Source organism: Rousettus aegyptiacus, unplaced genomic scaffold (assembly GCF_014176215.1).
Source record: "Rousettus aegyptiacus isolate mRouAeg1 unplaced genomic scaffold, mRouAeg1.p scaffold_m13_p_7, whole genome shotgun sequence".
NCBI classification, from domain to species: domain Eukaryota; kingdom Metazoa; phylum Chordata; class Mammalia; order Chiroptera; family Pteropodidae; genus Rousettus; species Rousettus aegyptiacus.
Window position 1 is genome coordinate 44,194,853 of NW_023416310.1, and position 17,996 is coordinate 44,212,848.

General features: G+C 42.8%; 1 protein-coding gene across 2 annotated transcripts; it reads left to right on the forward strand.

Moving 5' to 3' along the window:
* The first annotated feature begins 56 nt into the window (after positions 1 to 56).
* Positions 57 to 13,483, forward strand: PROKR1 (prokineticin receptor 1). 2 transcript variants are annotated; one of them, XM_016137864.2, is made up of 3 exons: positions 57 to 247; positions 2,223 to 2,871; positions 10,129 to 13,483. In XM_016137864.2, the coding sequence occupies exons 2-3, from the start codon at positions 2,387 to 2,389 to the stop codon at positions 10,823 to 10,825; spliced, it is 1,182 nt and encodes a 393-aa protein (XP_015993350.1). In that variant the 5' UTR covers positions 57 to 247; positions 2,223 to 2,386; the 3' UTR covers positions 10,826 to 13,483. The 2 variants fall into 2 exon arrangements, with proteins under 2 accessions (XP_015993350.1, XP_015993349.1); XM_016137863.2 differs by having other exon boundaries at positions 2,287 to 2,871.
* Positions 13,484 to 17,996: the final 4,513 nt, after the last annotated feature.

A 17,996-nucleotide genomic window follows, 5' to 3' on the forward strand; every position in this document is an offset into this window, starting at 1 on the left:
CCGCGGGGGCGGAGACAGCGAGCGCGGGGCGGGCGCCGGCCGGGGCTGGCCTCGCGGCGGAGCCGCCCTTACTCGGGTCTACCGCGGCCGCACCCGCGATATACCCGCTGGAGCAGGGAAGAAGCCCCGAGAAAAGGAAGAAAGAAGGGACCTGTCCTCTTTCTGTGACCCAATGGGAGAAGCTCGTGTCCCTGAGCCCAGAATAAAGAAACCTGGACCCGGTCCGCTGGGCGCCGGGATGCCGCAGGTACTGAGCGCACCCTCCGGGGAGATGCTCCAGACAGATGAGCCACGGGCCCCTCGCGGCACCGGCAGCAGCTGGGATGCAGGGGCTTTTGCATGCGGAGGGGGCTTTTCAAGGAATTCACACTGGAGCCAGTTTCTTCAGTCTCCTTCCGCCCTTAGGTATAGGCTTCGAGGCGAGGTTCCGAGGACAAAGTTGGGAGCAGGAGCAGGCTTATTAGCAGGGGCTGCACAGAGAGGCTTCCTGATTCCGAAGGTTCTGGCCAGGGGCGAGAGTTAAAAGGCGGGATCCCCAGAGAACCCTGGATGGGAATGGGGTTCCTCTTTGAGAGGTGAGGAGGAGAAAAAGATCGCTGGATAATTTCTCCCCACATCTCAGATCTCTTCCCCCCGCCCCGAAAAGCTTTTATTACTCTTTGTTTTTAGCACCCGACTTTGAACCTTCCAGGTAGCAGAGGTGGCATGCCTCTGAGACACAGGGCCTGACGGGAGTGCGGACTGTCCCACCCGGACTGGGAATTGCAGCTGCACTTTCTGAGCTGCAAACCGCCCCCCCCCCCCACCTTTCAGATCTCGGTTCTGCTGCTTAGACCTGAAAGGGGCAAAGGACAGGGTCTGAAAGGGGCAGAACTGAAGGCTCAGAGGAAGGAAATGAATCTGAGAAAAGCGCGGGCGAGAAGCTGGGGAGAGGGGCAAGAATGGGGCTGAACCTCTTTGGGGTACAGAGGGACTTTAACCCCAGCTCCCAAAGTCAAGTCCAGATGTCTCGCCTTTGAGGAAGGTGGGCAGCAGGCTTTCCTGGGCGTCCTAGGTGTCTTCCTTGTGTCTCCTTTACCAGGAATCTCGCCTCAGGTTTTCTCTCTCTGGTTTTCCTGATATTTCCAGTGCTCTCCAGACTACAGCCTTCCTCTTACATCCCAGCAACCTGGTCTGAGGTTTTCAGGCCCTGGGAGGGACTGGTCCTGTGGGAAGAGGGCAGGGACAGGGGCTCCAGCATCCTCTTTTTTTTCTTTTGGTCCCCAGTAGTACAGCCAACAACCCACTCCCCTCTCTAGCCCTTACCCCCAACCACAGCCCCTTTATGTGGTGTGGTGGAGTCATCTGTGTCAGGATTTTCCTTCCCTCCTTTGCAGCTGAGTGAGGAGGCTGAATGCTTGATGTAGTAATTCCTTGCAGTTTTAGGGTGTAACATCCTCCCTCTCCAGGGAGCTCCATGCTTTACAGACAGTATTGATCTTTTGCCTGGAGGATGTTGAAACTTTGAGTGTTTAAGCTATTTACTTTAGGACACACAACGAGCCAAGAAAAGATTTTGCTCCAGACCTCCCTTTCTAAGCTATTCAGTGATTAGGCTGTGACTTTAACCCTTCAGTCTCTGCCTGAGAACAGGCTTTGGTAACCGTGCCTGGCTTCTAAGGTCACAGCAGACTTGGATGTGGGAACAGGAAGCCCAATGAAGGGAAGGTGGCTGTTAGGTAGGCTCTGCTATTTCAGAGTAGCATTTTGCTAGAAGAAAAGAAACCAGCTCATGGAGAGCAGACAGGATTGTCTCTAAGTCCTCCCTCTTCGATGGTATTCAGAATCATTTCGTTTAAGTCATAGAATGGGACAGTTCCACAAAGACAAAGTTCAGACTGTCAGGACAGGGAATGGAGTTTGGAGCAGGTCCTTTTTGTTGTCTTCAGCCCCTCTACACTCCCAAATTTGGTCCCTGAGAAAAAGTGCAACATTTTACAGTCTGCAGTGGAATGAAAATAAACTGCATCAGTGCCTGATTGTCTATAACAATTCAACCTTTCCTGAATGGGTGAGTAAGTGGATGTTATTCATTTGTTTTTTATCACTGGTTCCTTTATTTCTACTCCATCACCCCAGTGTTCACTCTGAACAGGTGGCTAATGGGTCTACTTTGGTTACAGAATGGTTTTTAATTTGGCCAGGCTCACTCACATATGTAGCCAACTGTTTGTCTTTCAAAGGCTTAGGATGGAGCTCTGATACTGTACCCTAAGGATGCTGACAAGGACACTGTGACTCATTTAGGGAGAACTGAGTGTCAGCAGAGAGACAAGACATCAGCCTTCGAGACATCGCCCCAGAGGAATTCTCAGCAGTGTTGCTCAAGGCACCACCACCTGACCAGATGGAAGTCATCACGGGGAACATGGATGAGAACGCCACCAACATCTCCACCAACTTCTTTTCTGTGTTTGACACCCATGGAGCCCAAGCTGCTTCCTTCCCATTCAACTTCAGCTATGGTGATTATGACATGCCCTTGGATGAAGATGAGGATGTGACCAATTCCCGAACTTTCTTTGCGGCCAAGATTGTCATTGGCATGGCCCTGGTGGGCATCATGCTGGTCTGCGGCGTCGGCAACTTCATCTTCATCGTCGCCCTGGCCCGCTACAAGAAGCTGCGCAACCTCACCAACTTGTTCATTGCCAACCTGGCCGTCTCTGATTTCCTGGTGGCCATTGTCTGCTGCCCCTTTGAAATGGACTACTACGTGGTACGCCAGCTCTCCTGGAAGCATGGCCACGTCCTGTGCGCCTCTGTCAACTACCTGCGCACTGTCTCTCTCTACGTCTCCACCAATGCCCTGCTGGCCATTGCCATCGACAGGTGAGTGAGGGGACAATGGAATTGTTAATTGCAGTTGTGTTGAATGAGAGATATCTGTACTGCTCAAAGATGTGGATGCACAAAGGCTTAAAAGTTGGCTCATCGACTGAACAGTGAGGAGAGGTCTAGATTTCCAGCTGGCAGGCAGAAGGTGGCAGAGCCCCGCTGAGTTGAGCTTTTGATCCCCCTTTGCTATAAACATGCTTCTAGGTGTTGTATCTGTTCAAGGTCTATAGAGGTAAGAGAGGTAAGAGACACTGTGGAGGAACAAGATTAAGTTCCAGATAGGTACCTCTTGAATCAACTTCAATATCCTGAGGGAGGTTTCTGTCTCAACAAGACTTCCTCTACTAAAACAGGACCCCTCTAGCATGAATTGATTTTAAAATAAGATTGAAGGATTTGTTTTGAAACAACAACAAAAGGGAACATAAGCTTACTTACTCTTTTAGTTGCATTAATCAGTTTGCTCCCTTTTATACATATGCATGCAACCATGCAGAAGACCTGTTTCTACTGATGGTAAATAAAACCCATAAGAGCAGCCAATGTGAATCTTTCTGACGGTATGTTTAGTCTTTTCATTTAAATGAGTATGATTTCTTGTGCTAATGGACCAAGGTGGTTTTTGTTCCCCTGGGACAATCTTCGCAGATGTAAAGATAGTTACCTTGAGGGTCAAATCAGGCCTCTATGTACTAGGATGTGAACAGCCCGTCTCATTCCCTTAACCCAGAGACCCTGAAGCACAGATGTTCTCCCTGTTCTATGGCCTTAGGGCTCTGGTGGAGTTTGATCCTGCCCCTCACAGTCAGGACACCCCAGGATGAGCACAATAAATAGGGCCTGTTTTCTGGAGTCATAGCCAGGATAACCTGGAATCAGCTCAAACTTGAGAAAGGGGGGTTGAGAAGGAACCTGGCTTTAAAACCGCTGAAGGGTGAAGACTTGGCCTCTTTTCTCCAGGGAAGGATGTCAGGGAATTAGCAGCTAAAACAACTTTTGGTCTGTCACCTGTAGAAGCTGCTTAGAGGTGTCATCCCTGCAGGGGGCTACTTCTCCTTGGCCAAGGTCTTCCACTTGAGTCATGGAGCCATATAGTATTTTGTCCATCAAGGCACGGACCCTGAGTGGACCTACAGAAGAAGCAGAAGAAGGACAATCAAGTAGGGTATCTGACCCCTAAGTCTCCTTCAGAACTGTCAAGGATGAGCTCTAGGGACCTTAGTTCTGACTTTTTCTAAAAGAAGAAGCTGCCATCATCTCTCTCAGTGCACCAGCAGACAGAGCACATGGGGTCATTTCCTGAAGTTTCACTCCAGCAGGACATGTTTTCACAGGGGCGCTCTCAGCCCCTGAAAGTGGGTTAGGTAGGTGCCTGTTGTGGGGTGGGACTCTGCTCTCTGGGTGAGATTCATTTCACCATGTTGGGGTCCACTTGTCGAAAGGGGTAACACTGTAGCAGGGAGTGGCTTCAGGAGGAGGGAAGCCAAAGTAAGTTATCGGGCGCTGGGTTACTTTGAACATGTAAGAGGTAAGATCTATGTCAATCGATTCCTCTCAATCTCCTGAACTTCCATCAAACTCAAATCCTACTTTCATACCAAACTCTGCTTGTCTAAAATACTGCAGGCATTTCTCTTTCAGCTTGAGTTTAGATAATGCGATTTAGATATAATAACAAAGATTAATTGGAGAACTTGCTCCGCATCTTGGAGTCTGCTATTGTGTAGAGTGGGGCCGTGAAAGGAAACTCGCACCCAGACTTTAAGGGAAAGCACTGTTGCCTGAACAGGGCTGTCCTGAGGCCTTGGCCAGCTAACCAGCTGCTCCAATGAATTAAGTTCCTTTACTGATGTTTGCGATCTTTCCTTCGAATTGTTTTAATTTTTGTGTTTTGACCATCTAATTTCAATTTTGTGATCTAGGACCTCATCGATTCCTATCTGGTCTCATGTTTTGTTCAGGATTTGATCAGTAGCTTTCGGGTTTGATTTGGTTAGTTTTGGGCAACTAATTTTTATCTTGATATAACAAATATACCTACAGTTATAAAAGTAACTTTATTTTTTTATAAATTTTTTGTAGGAATAATGTTAGTGGTTATTCTCCGGGTTTTAAATACCTGTTGTTCCACCTATTAGCTGTAGGGCCTTGTGTTAGTTATTTGATCACTCTCTGTCAGTTTTCTCATGTATAAAATGGGAATAATAAGAAAACCTAATGTACTGGGTTGCTTTGAGGATTAAATTGAACGATAGAGGTAATTGTTTAGAACAATGCATGAAACAGAGGAAACATAAATCATGAATATTGTAATTCTTGAATTAAAGGAATAACAACAACGATAACAACAAAACAGGTAAATGAATATTTCTGATTGGCTAATCTATTTGTTGTCATTGAAGTGATTGTGTTTATGATGTGATTTACAAAATAATAATAGAAGGTTTTTAAGCTATCAAGATAGAACAGAACAGAGCCATTTATCTTCTACCTGCCTAGACTACTCTGTTTCTCTTATTGGCTCCATGGTTCTCTCAAGCATCTAAACGAGCGAGTCTTCTCTGGCCTGTACACTCTCACCTTTTCTCCAGCATTCATTCCATTTTTAGGTCCCGCCAATACTCACCCCTCCCTCCTACCTGTTCACTCAGGGCTATCATAGTCTCCTTTTGATCTTCCTGTCTTCAGTGTCTCTTGGTCTGCTCTCTGCTAACCCTCCTCCCCTCACAATCCATCCTAAACATTCAATCATTCATTTATTTCAACAATGCATTTTTGTAGAGTGACTGCGATGTGACAGATACCATTCTAAGCACCGGGGATATGATGGTGAATAAGAAAAAAGCTCCTTACCCTCATGGAGCTCACATACATGGATGGAGAGAATAATAGGTAAACAAACAAGGAAGGTAATTTCAGAGCATAAGAAATGCTCTGAACAAAATAAAAAACAAACAAACAAACACAAAAATCTTGAGAGTGACAAGATGGGAGCTATTCTAGATGTAGAGTCAGGAAAAGTGCCTTTGAGGAGAAGGCATTTGAACCTGCCTCTGAATGATGAAAAAGAAAAAAAAACCTAGCTTTCTGAAAATTGAGAAAAAGCATTCCATACAAAGGAAATTATAAGTACAAAGGCCCTGAGACAGGAACAAACTTGATGGGTTCTAGGAACAGAAAGAAGGCCCCTGTCACCTGAGGGAAGAAAGCGAAACTGCAGCCCAGTTAATCTTATGTCTTGTACACGTCCCCTCTCTCTGGCTCAAAAGACTTCCAATAACTCCATTGTGTATAAAATATGGCTTAAATCCCTTCGCCTGCTCTTGCAACCTTTTATTATTGAGCCCCAGCCTGCCTCCCAGTCTCATGCTGGGTAAACCCATTTTATGTCCTGTTTTCCAAAAAAGGTTGCAATCTTTTTGAAAACTGTCACCATGGCTGGCTACGTTTCTATTTGTTCAGTGCCAGGCACTGCTGACAATGAAGTTTCACTAAGATCCTAGGTGCCCAGAATTCACAGACAGTGAAAGGTTGTAAAAGAGGTAAGACATAATCCCTGCTCTAAGGAGCTTACCATCTAGAGTGGGGTGGGGTGAATGGGTGAGAGCTAACACTTATGAAACAATTAGAAGATAAAGGATAAATTTTAAACGAAATTTAGAGAAGGGCTAGATAATTGTGTACCTGAGTAGTCAAAGGAGGCTTTATGGAGGAGGGAAGTTTTTAACTGCCTTCAACACATTACAATCGGCAAAGTAAAGGGAAGGTTTTCCTAGAGGGTAGAACAGTGTTTGCCAAGGTTTACAGGTGGGAATGGTTGAGGTATGAGGTCTCTTGGGGAGGTATGTGGGATAGAGGAAAAGAACATATGAGGGTAGAGATCAGAAAGGATAGGGCCATATTCCAGAAGATCTCAAAATCTAGGCACAGAGAGTCAGACCTGATGGCAGCAGGGAACTGAAAAAGATCATAAAAGGGCCCCGTACTCCAGATTGGGGTTTCCTCTTTGATATGGAGATATCTACACTGTCCTTAAGGTGTATCCCCCAGATCTCAGAGCATGTGGGGCACTGGGGCCCCTCCGTTCTTTTATCCAAAATCCAGGGGAAACTGGTCAGCCTGCCTGCCCATTGATAACTCTCCTCTTCTGTCCGAATGAGGCCAGCAAAGGCACGAATAACCATGTTCAGCCCTAGGTAGCACAAATGCTTTCCAGTGAGCTCGTCAGTCAGAGCTGGCTGGCCCAAGGAGCGGGTCATGAAATCCCCGCCCATCCCGTGACTGGCCTAGTAGCTACTGCAACTGCCACTTCCATGGTTTGACAGGGGCTGGGCCCTGAGGACAAAGAGGAAGCTCAAATGATTTTTGTTTAATCACCCAGACTACTATCATCACACAATTACTGCCTGGACATTTCTTTGTCTAGCAGCCTTTATTTTTTGTTCTCTGAAAATGTTGGCTCAAAGTGGTTCTGGACCTGAGCCATTGTAGTGGTAGACACACAGGGAAAGCCAAGGGCATATTTGTAAGCAGAGAAAAGTATCTGTCAATTGCCTAACTTGTTTTTGGAACATCAATAAGTAGGAACCAACTGTGATGGAGGGAATGGATGAGAAGGACAGCTAAGGTACCATGAGCATAGAGGAATGGGTATTGCTTGCTCTGGTTGGAAAGGGAGAAAACAAATGGCATATTTGAGAGCCCACTGGATTTGGAGCAAGATGTGGATGGGTGTGCATCATAGTTCTGTCAATTTCCAACTATGTGGTTTTTGGCAGATTATTTAATTTTTCCAAATCTCAGTTTGCTCCTCTGTAAAACGGGCATCTTTTCTCTCTTACAAATTCAGTAGAGTTGAGATTATCTAATGAGAATGTGGATTTGAAAATATTTTGTAAATTGTAGACTGCTTTACAAACATAAGCAAGTAGTACTAATACTAGAGTTTTGGAGTTCTAATCCTAGCGTAGTCAAAGTTGGTGGAGAGCCTTAAAACAATTTCTGAAATTTGCTTATTGTTAAATGTATTTGGAAGGCCTTTTGCATAGCTTCTGGCGCTAACCTTGGGGATGAGTTAGGGTGATGTCAGAGAATGCCAGGATAAAATAACTATCTTATGGATAGTCCCAGATGACCCTGATGATTAGTTTTGATGTGAAGATAAATAGATCTAATGAAATAGAAAGTTATAGAGTACTTGCAAATGCAGTATTTGCCAAGAAAAGGTAAAAGAAAATGGCTATATAGAATAGCTATATAGAATAGCTCTGAAAAAAAATTTTGGGGATGCTAGTAGTTTCTTGTGTGTTAAGGGCCTATTGTTGTTTATATGCAGTTTCTGATTGGAGCCTCACAGTATCTCTGTGAAGCTGATGAGGCAAGTGAGATTCCTATGTTACAGGTGAGGAAAGTGAGCCCACAATGCTAAGAGAATTACTCAAATTCACACAACAGGTTTGTGGCAAAGCTAAGATTAGATTCTTGGTCTTCCGACTCCTAGATCGGCATTCTCGACTACTTGTTCATTGAAAAAAGACTTTGACTTTGAAACATCATGAAGGTTTAGGAAGTTACTATTGGGAAAAGAAGGAATCAAATTATATAGTGAAAATTAATATATTAAACAAATATGACTATAGAAATATTCTTTGACAGAGTAATCAACAGAACATGGTGGGGTACATAGAGAGGGAGAGAGCTAGTGAGAACAAAGCACAAGATTCTTAGTTTTTGTCATGAGTCAGAGTAAGTTTGGTGCACTCATTGTGGCAGGAACACCATGGTCTTTGTGAAGGGCCCATACATGTACATTAACAAAAGCACTGCCAACATCCTGCAGACATTGCCATTCCACCCTTCAGCACTCAGGAGATTGGTGAGAGTGCCAGAGATTATTGCTGATGGCAGAGCGTGTTGAGCAGCCATCTTGGTGTCCAGAGGGTGGACCCAACCAATCCAACTTCATCTAACATCTGGGAGCTAGAACACAGCAGGAGTTTCCTTCCAATTAACTCTCCAAATGACATTTGATGGAGCCAGCTGCAAGTGTTGGGAGGCAGGAGGAAACAGCAGAAACAGCAGAAATATAATCAGAAGAAAAAATAAGGATAAACCTCCTCTTCCAATCAAAAGCCCAAGAAAGATGACATTAAAGGATTGATTTCAAAGGAAACAGAATTGGCTTGGCTTTCCTTCAGGCTTCTGTCACATTTGCTCTTGGCTCTACCTGGAATAAGCTGTGGGCACCTGAGAATGTGTTTATTTCCATTGTTGATTAGTCATTCCCTCCCACTTCACTTCCTATCTTTCTCTTTCTCCAGCTTCCACCCCCTGCCCAACACAAAAAGTCTTCCAGGAAACCAGAGCTGTCTGTATAAGTATGTGCACTCTCTTTGGGAAGGAGGTTTCATACCGCAGGAATGACTCACATCCCCCAGAAAGTGCTCTCTCTTCATTCCTGGACCACTGTGGTAACAGGAGTGTGGTTTTTTTGGAGAGAATGAAAGCAATATCTTCTACTATCTGGTGCTTTGTGGTTAAAAAAAAAAAAATCACGTATATTCTCAACTGATTTTCACATCAACCTAGTGAGATAGGGTTAAATGTTTTCTATGAAGGATCTTATGGTATATGACCTTGAGAAAGTCACTCATCTCTCACTTGGCCTCTATTTTTCTGCTTGGAAAAGAAAATAAATGTTCACATGTTTTTCATCCCCCTTCGCATGCAGAGCAATGTTTTTAAAAACGTGGAATGAAGACAAAACTTTGCCCACTGCTTCCACTGGAAAGGGCAAGTTCTCCCAACAAGTCTTTGGAATTATCAGGCCTTCTTAGCTTTAAACTGTGAGGGTAATTAAGATGAATGGCCCTGAAAACAGGAAAGCCCTGGGAATAGTGTCATGGTAGAAACTGATGGGAGGCATTATTATTCCATTTAATAATAATAATTACCATTTACTCAGTACATGTTTAAAACTGTCAAGAATAGTGTAGACATTAGCATATTTAATCCTAAAAACAAACAAAAACCTTTGCAGATAAGATAACCGAGATTCAGAGATTAAACAAAACTTGCCTGAGGTTGCAACAGCTAGTAAGGGGTGGAACTGGGGTTTGCATTCAAGTCTGAGTTGCTTGAAAGCCCATATGCCATTGTGTTTTATCTCCACACACACCATTCTGAGCAAAAATACTATCATCATCTAGCACTTCCTTGTCACAGTGGTTGACCCATTTGTGTTCGTCCTAGATATCTGGCCATTGTCCACCCGCTGAGACCCCGGATGAAATACCAAACAGCCACTGGCTTGATTGCCTTGGTGTGGGTGGTGTCCACCCTCATCGCCATCCCTTCAGCCTACTTCACAACTGAAACAGTCCTCATCATTGTCAAGAGCCAGGAGAAGATCTTCTGCGGCCAGATATGGCCGGTGGACCAGCAGCTCTACTACAAGTCCTACTTCCTCTTCATCTTCGGCATCGAGTTCGTGGGCCCCGTGGTCACCATGACCCTGTGCTACGCCAGGATCTCCCGGGAGCTCTGGTTCAAGGCGGTCCCCGGTTTCCAGACGGAGCAGATCCGGAAGCGGCTGCGCTGCCGCCGGAAGACGGTCCTGGTGCTCATGTGCGTCCTCACCGCCTACGTGCTGTGCTGGGCGCCCTTCTACGGCTTCACCATCGTGCGTGACTTCTTCCCCAGCGTGTTCGTGAAGGAGAAGCACTACCTGACGGCCTTCTACATCGTGGAGTGCATCGCCATGAGCAATAGCATGATCAACACCCTGTGCTTCGTGACCGTCAAGAACAACACCATCAAGTATTTCAAGAGGATCATGCTGCTCCACTGGAAGTCTTCTCACAGTGGGAGTAAGTCCAGCGCCGACCTTGATCTCAAAACCACGGGAGTGCCTGCCACTGAAGAGGTGGACTGCATCAGACTAAAATAATCCTATGGACCTTTCAAAGTTTAAACACAGACAGGACCTTTGGGAGAGAGACCAGTGTGTTTAGATACATGTTATTACCCGGGAACTGTCGGTTTTCTGCAGAAGGCAGAGTAAATGGACAACTGTGTGAACACTGTGAGCAAGGAGCTCAGATTTTCTAAAACTGGTGTGATTAGACACCGTTACCAGTGACTGACACTCATTGAATGTCTAATTTGTGCAGAGTAAGCATTGGTAAAACCTATATATGTTGACAACATTTAAGTGTCAAAAAAGAAAATAGGGATTAAAGCAAGAAAAATGGAGTACAGACAGCCTGGAATAAAGAGATTCCAGAAGGGAACCCAAGTAGGTACCAGGACTGTTATACATGGTTTGTAGGGTGAGGGTCCCTCTGGGCCATTTCAGCTACTCATCAGACACTGATGTAGCCAATTTCTAAGATTGTTCTTAGGCTCGAGTTCACTCCTAACATTTGTGGGGTTGGAAGCAGGATGCAAAACTGGATCTTGATTTTTTCTTCACCATTTCTCATCCCTGCTCTTGACTCTCACTGCGAGGAGCCTTACATGCATGCACATGGACACCCAAGTATGCATGGCCAAGTTTTGTCCAAACCCTCTTCTCCCACATTGCACCATCTCCACTTCCCACTCAGGTAAGGCTCATCGTCTGGAGGAGGCACCGGGAGAAGACACCACGTAGACCCTGGAATCCATTTGGATGGGAAATTACAGGGTTTGGGGCACCTGGAACAAGTCAAGAGGAGAAAGCCTGGGCTTGGGATGGGTATGTCCCCTTGGCTCAGTGGTTTTCTCACCCCATAGGGAGGGGAGCAAGTAGAGGACCTCTAAACTATGGAGCTCAAGGAAGGGGCTCAGGTTCTCTGGGTCTAAGAGTGATATGTTTCCACCTCTTGGGTATTCTGGCTTGGACTAATTAGACTTCTTAAGTCCCTCACTTCCATCTCATGTTTCCAGCTTGTGAAGCATAGAATATTTGAAAGTGGCTATAATACCTCATGGATGTGGCTATCAGCCATTTTTCCATTCCTACCAGCTTTTACCCTCATTGGTATGATTTGGGGGCAAGAAGTCTTTGTCACTGGTGCCCGAATCCCATCATACTCATTATTCCTTTGGATTAAAACTTGTTTCTCCTTTAAAATGGAGGTACTTTTAAGAGGGATAACCCATCACATTTTCACCCCTCAATGTGAATGAAGTCATGCCATCCAGTGGCATGCGATGCAGGTCGGTGGTAGGACCACGGGCACCCAGGAAAGAAAAGGACATACAAATGAGTGGTGGTGAGGCAACAGTGGGATGACTCCACAGGCTTATTGAGAGCTTGTCCCGCTTTATAACCACCTCTTTTGTTTGGTGTTTTGAATTTTGGAATTTGGAATTTTGGAACCAGAAGATCTGATTCAGCCTTCCAGGTTTCGTCACCTGTGTGACCCTAGGTAAAGCTTTTTGGAAGGGATGATAATATCTGCAGTGTCTACCAATGAGCTGGTTGTGACAAGCCAATGATATAATATGTGGAAAAACTCTTTCAGCCACACAAGTAATCAAAAGAATGGACTAACGACTGTGTAGTGTGCCTGGACAAGGAAAAACTTACCTTGGCTTCTGTTATCTATAAACTTCACCATTTCCCCCTTTCATTATTGTTGATGTAAATTATTTCCTTATATCTCTTAACAGTGCTACATGCATTATGTTCTTAAAAACAAGTTGGTACAAAAAGGCAGTGAAATTTGGGGGCAGAAGTGTGAAAGGAAATGGTAGGTCAGTCTTCAATCAGAAGATGAGCTCAGAGTTTTAGAAACTTCCAAATCAAAGCATCTTTGTGATCATGAAAGTATTGGTCATCTTCTTATGCTGTTACCAGCCAGCATGAATCTGGGCAATGTGGTATTTGTTTCTCAATCTGTTTTCGTTCTTATGTGTGTGTACAGCTATAGAGTTGACGTGTCCTTTTCTTAAATAATTCTAGAGCAGCACCTTTATAATGCTATTTAAGTGACACCTCTATGGCATTTCCCCTTCCAAATATAGTTAAGTATTTGAGCAGCAAAGTTTATTTTTTAAAGTTATCTTATTTCCCTGGAAGATACATTTTGAAAACCTATTTTTTCCTATTTATTATCCAATATATTTACCCTACAGTTTAATCAGAATACTCTCAAAGAATAAAAGCTAATTAAAAATGTTAGCCTAAATCCAACATGCCTTGGAAGACAATTCTTACTTTTAATAAAATCATATGTTGCATTGTAAAACAGGGAAAGTTAGTTTTTAGACTAAAAAATAATAAAATAATTTATTGCTACTATGTTCACCTTTTTCATTAGGAATGCTAAACAACAGTTGACTGTATTAAATAGGAGCTTTTTATATGTGACAACCAAACCTGTTTCTGCTTTTTGGCGTAAAGTGTACCAATTTTCACTCCTTTATCTTTAATATTCCTAGATATTATGTCTGCTTGTGATTTTATAGTGCATGAAATTGTGTTGATATCAAGTGAAAAAATGTACATATATAATTAGTCATCATAGTGTTTTTGTAATTTTTACCTCCCATTCTTTTCCTAGTTATAGTGTGATGGTTCTTTGAGTAAACATTGAATAAATGCTATTCTATGATCATACACATTGTGAGAACAGTGCTAACTCATGCTCATACTGCCTATGAACTTTTCCTCTCCATCCTAAAGAGGTTTAACTGATTTATATCTTCTTCCTATAAGTCTGCTCTGGTAAAATCATTAATACTTTTTAGCATCTAAGTGCCAAGACTGGAAATCTGAAGACCTATTTACATCTGTTACATAAGCTAAAGCTGAACCTTTGAAGAGGCTTAATATCTGCACATGCAAAGTGAACCAGAAGATGAGCTATGACACCACACTTTGTTCAAGTTAGTGGCTGATTCATTGAACTGAGTAGCCTGGCCAGTAGATGGCTTCTCCAAAGATTGGTGGTAAGCCAACAAGGTGGTGCTTGTGCTCACATGTTCCGTTTCTGTTCTCTACATATTTGTTTCAATATGCAGAGAGATATGCACCTTGTCATATACAGACGGATAAAGATGTGATTTTGGGAAATCAAATCACTTTCTTAACTAAAGTAAAAGAAAGGCAGATTTACAACAAAGCTTTTAGAGATTTTGCTTAGTGAGTACACATTTAAAAAATAAGTTCTTAAAGACACCAAAGCATGGCAATAAGGCAGTCACTACAGCAAGCCCTCGAGCGTGAAACAAGTTCCATGTTCACTGTGGAAAAGAATGCTAAAGAATTTGTGAGGAGGCCAGAAAATTATAAATATGAGTCCTGTTCCTTGAAAAATATGATAAATTTTGGAATGAATCCATAAAGAATGATCCAATTCTCCTTCCTAGAGTGTGAGAATACTAAATTCAAGTTATACATTTTATGGAAGATGAAACTGAAGGCCAGAATGGGGAAAAGATGTTCAGGGTCACACAACTGGTCACTGTGAGAGCCAGGGTTAGACCCCAAGGTTCCCAGTGCTCAGTGCAGGGTTTTCTACCACGGTGTTCCTGGGAGCAGGGAGCATCAATCTTGGAAAGGGAAGGATCCTTTCCAAGAATCCTTGAGATGACTATTCAACTGCAGTCTGGTCTTCTCTGGAGACCCTTAAGAACTTTAGCAGAAACATTCCTCATCCTTTTGCAAGCCAAATTTAGCTCATCTTACCCTTGGGAACTCACAACTCAGGCATGAAGACCAGGAGGTTTTAAGGAAGAACTGCTAAAAAATGTTTACCACTGCTCTTTCTTTACTTTGCATAGTTGGGGGTCTTTAGGACTATAAAAGGAGAGATATCATGCCCCTGTTCATGAGAACAGTTGCCCTTCCCCGTGAAAGCAGAAAAGAAAGATACAGAAGCCATGTTGGCTTAATGTCCAGAATGGACAGCAGGCCTATGTGGTCAAAGTTCAGTGGCATCAGAGGGCCACCTATTGCTGCTGCCAGTAAAGACAAGAAAGGTTGGGAAGGCTTTTTGGATAAGGTGGGACTTAAATTGGACAAGTGGGAGGTAGAAAAGCAAGAAAGCAGCACTGAATATGGGAAGAGGAACATTTCTTTTATCTGCTCTTGGACACTGAGATTGATTATTTTTTCCTGGGGGAAAAAACCTTCTTACACAATGAAGAGATTATCATCCCTGAAAGAGGTAACCAAACAACTAAAAAACACACAGAGACGTAAGTAATGTTAGAGGCTTAATCTGAGAGTGGGTTTAGATAGGAGGAGGGGGGGAGGAAAGGAGATACAGAAATTAGCCTTAGGAAGCTGGTCTGTATTATGGAGTGAGGGAAGCATCTTGTAAACAGGAAAAAAAATAAGAGAAAAGATGAGGAAGAGGAAGTTGTTGAAAACAAATCTGGCTGACTTCAATACTAACAATGAGAAACATCTACCATGTGTCAGGAGCTGAGACAAGCGCATTATAGGATTTGTCCTACTCAGATCTCACGACAATTCTCCACAGCTGGGGCAAGTGTCACTCTTACAAATGAGGAAATCAAGTCTCAGCTTGGAGAGGCTGCTCAAGATCACACAAGGAATGAATGATGCGCTGAGATTTGAACCCAAGCAGTTGGATTGCTTTTAGTCACACTGTGCTGCAGCCTTTAAATGACTTTCCTAGGCCTTGTGTTTTCTGGTAAACCAAATAAATGCCTCTCTCCTTAGGTCCAATCATTGTATGATAAATCATCTCTCCTAAATTAACTGGATTTTTTTCTCAAAAACTGAGAATAGCACAACTTTCACTTTTATTTTTCTTTTTACGAGAAATATTACTCACCCTGCCCAGTTGTGTAAAGGGGGATTAACACTGCTGATTGCTTCTTCCTCCAAAGAATTTCTCGGAGCTGTTGGTCAAGAATCACTTTTCTGGAGAACTTAGCTCAGTTGGAACTGAGAATGGTCCTCCTTTGGTGTGGTTACTGGAAGCATTTTATTCAAACAGATAACAAGCAGAGGCAGTGCCTGCTTGTTTACGTACTTAGCTAATAGAAGTGCTGGACTGTTCCCCTTCCGTGCGGGAGGCTTTGCCAGAAGGAAGACACCACTGGCACTCAGAGAAGTAATGCCAGAGCACATAGGTCAGCCCAGATATTATGTTTGTAGCCACCTTCCCAGCTCTATGGGCATTAAAAAAGTGAGACCAATTTCCTTTGCTTGTACAAACTTTTACGCTATTATCTAGCAGATTGAAAATCCAGGAATTCTATAAAAACAATCGTTGTAACTAGTATAATTGTTTTCATCATTTATTTAACAAATATCAATTTAATGCTTGCTCTGTAGTAGTACCATGTAAATGTCGGGGATTCAACAATGAACAAGACAAAGTTCTGGCATTTGTGGAGTTTCTAGTCTAAATCAACCAATCAAACAAACAAGAGCACATGCTTAAATATATCAGATAATTTCTGATACTGATAAATGTTAGGAAAAAAATTAAGCAAGGTAAAAGGCCACCAAGTGATAATTCACAGAATAAAGCAGAAAGAAAATGTGGTTTAGGTTAGGTTAGATAACTCAGTGTCTTGGAGGCTAGAAATGAAGAAGCCAGCTCTGCAAAGATCCAGAAGAGCTTTACAAGCAGAGGAGCCAACAAGCGCAAAGTCGCTGAGGTAGAAGCAAGCTTGGTAAGATGAGGAATAGCAAGTGTAGCTGGAATGAGTAAGGAGGAAATGGCCAGAGTTGACACTGGTGAGGAGGCCACATACTACATTATGCAGAACCTCACAGGCTACGGTAAAGTGTGTAAAATTCTAAATGTGAGAGGAGTTTGCTGGAGAATTTTAAGAAAGGACTTAAAATGTCTCTAAATTAGGGTTTAAAATTAAGCACTCTGTTTATTGCACTAAAAGAAGTCTGGGGAGTAGGGTGGGTCAAGTTTAGAAGCCTGGGATACCAGTTACAAAGCTATGTCTTGCTCTCTTTCTAGAAGACTTTCATTCCGCTTTGTTTTTTACTTTTGTTTCCATATTTTTAATGGCTAAGAAGCCTCTTTAATTCTCTTAATTTTCCATTTTAATAGGATTCTTGTTACTTAGATGAAATTTCTCTTCTTTCAGAGGATATTAGTGTTACTTTTTGAAGTTCTACTTTCTCCAAAGTGCTTAATTTAATTTACTTGTTATTACTTTTTTGGTGTAGTGGCTAACAGTATAGCTTCTGGCCAGACTGCTTGGTTAAAATAATAGCTTCCCCAATGTGCAGCACAGTGACTGTAGTGAAAATGTGTATCTGAAAGTTGCTAAGATAGTAGATCTTAGAACTCCACATTGTAAGAAAAAAAATGTGTAACTACATATGGAGACAGATGTTAAATAGACTTATTGTGGAGATCATTTCATAATATATACAAATATTGAATCATTATATTGTATATCTGAAACTAATATAATGATATATGCCAATTATACTTCAATTTAAAAATTTAAGACCAAAAAAAAGGCAAAAAATCTAGCTTCTCTACTGAACAATTAGACAAAGCTTCAGCTTCATGGAGCTTATAGTCTGGAAGGACTTTGGATTTTATCTTCAGTTGTGAGAAGCCATTGGGGAGTTTTGAACAAGGGAGTAACCAACATTAATTGTCTTTTAAAATGATCACTCTCACTGCTGTGTGTAGAATAGATGGTGATAGACAGGGGTGGAAGCAGGGGGACCAGTTAAGAAGCAATAATCCAGATGAGATATAAATATGTCAAAAGCATGAATAGTATGATTGCGATGGGGAGAAATGAATGGCTTCTATTATAGTTTGAATAAAAAGCTGACAGGACTTTATCAGTATTTGGTGTTGTATAAGAGGAGATAGAAGTCAAGGATGCTTCTAGAGTTTTTTCTGAAAAACTGGACAAGTGATGACATTTCATGTGATGGAATCACTGGGGCTGATCAGGTTTAGGGAGAGTGGTCAATATTTGAAATTATTAAGTTTATGTGTTAAGTTAGAATGAAGAAGTTCAGAAGCTAAGTGTAGAAGGAGGTCCAGTGATTAGGTTCTGAAGCCATCTAGCAAAGAGAGGTGATAGGGAGGAAGTAAATTAAAAGGTCATCTGGTGTGCTATCAGGCTCTAGTTTGTTCAGTTACTTTGGAAGCTATACACAT

Coding starts and splice junctions, on each gene's coding strand:
- PROKR1 (XM_016137864.2), top strand. CDS start 2,387: ATGGAAGTCATCACGGGGAACATGGATGAGAACGCCACCAACATCTCC. Junction 2,872..10,128: donor CTGGCCATTGCCATCGACAG/GTGAGTGAGGGG, acceptor TGTTCGTCCTAG/ATATCTGGCCATTGTCCACC.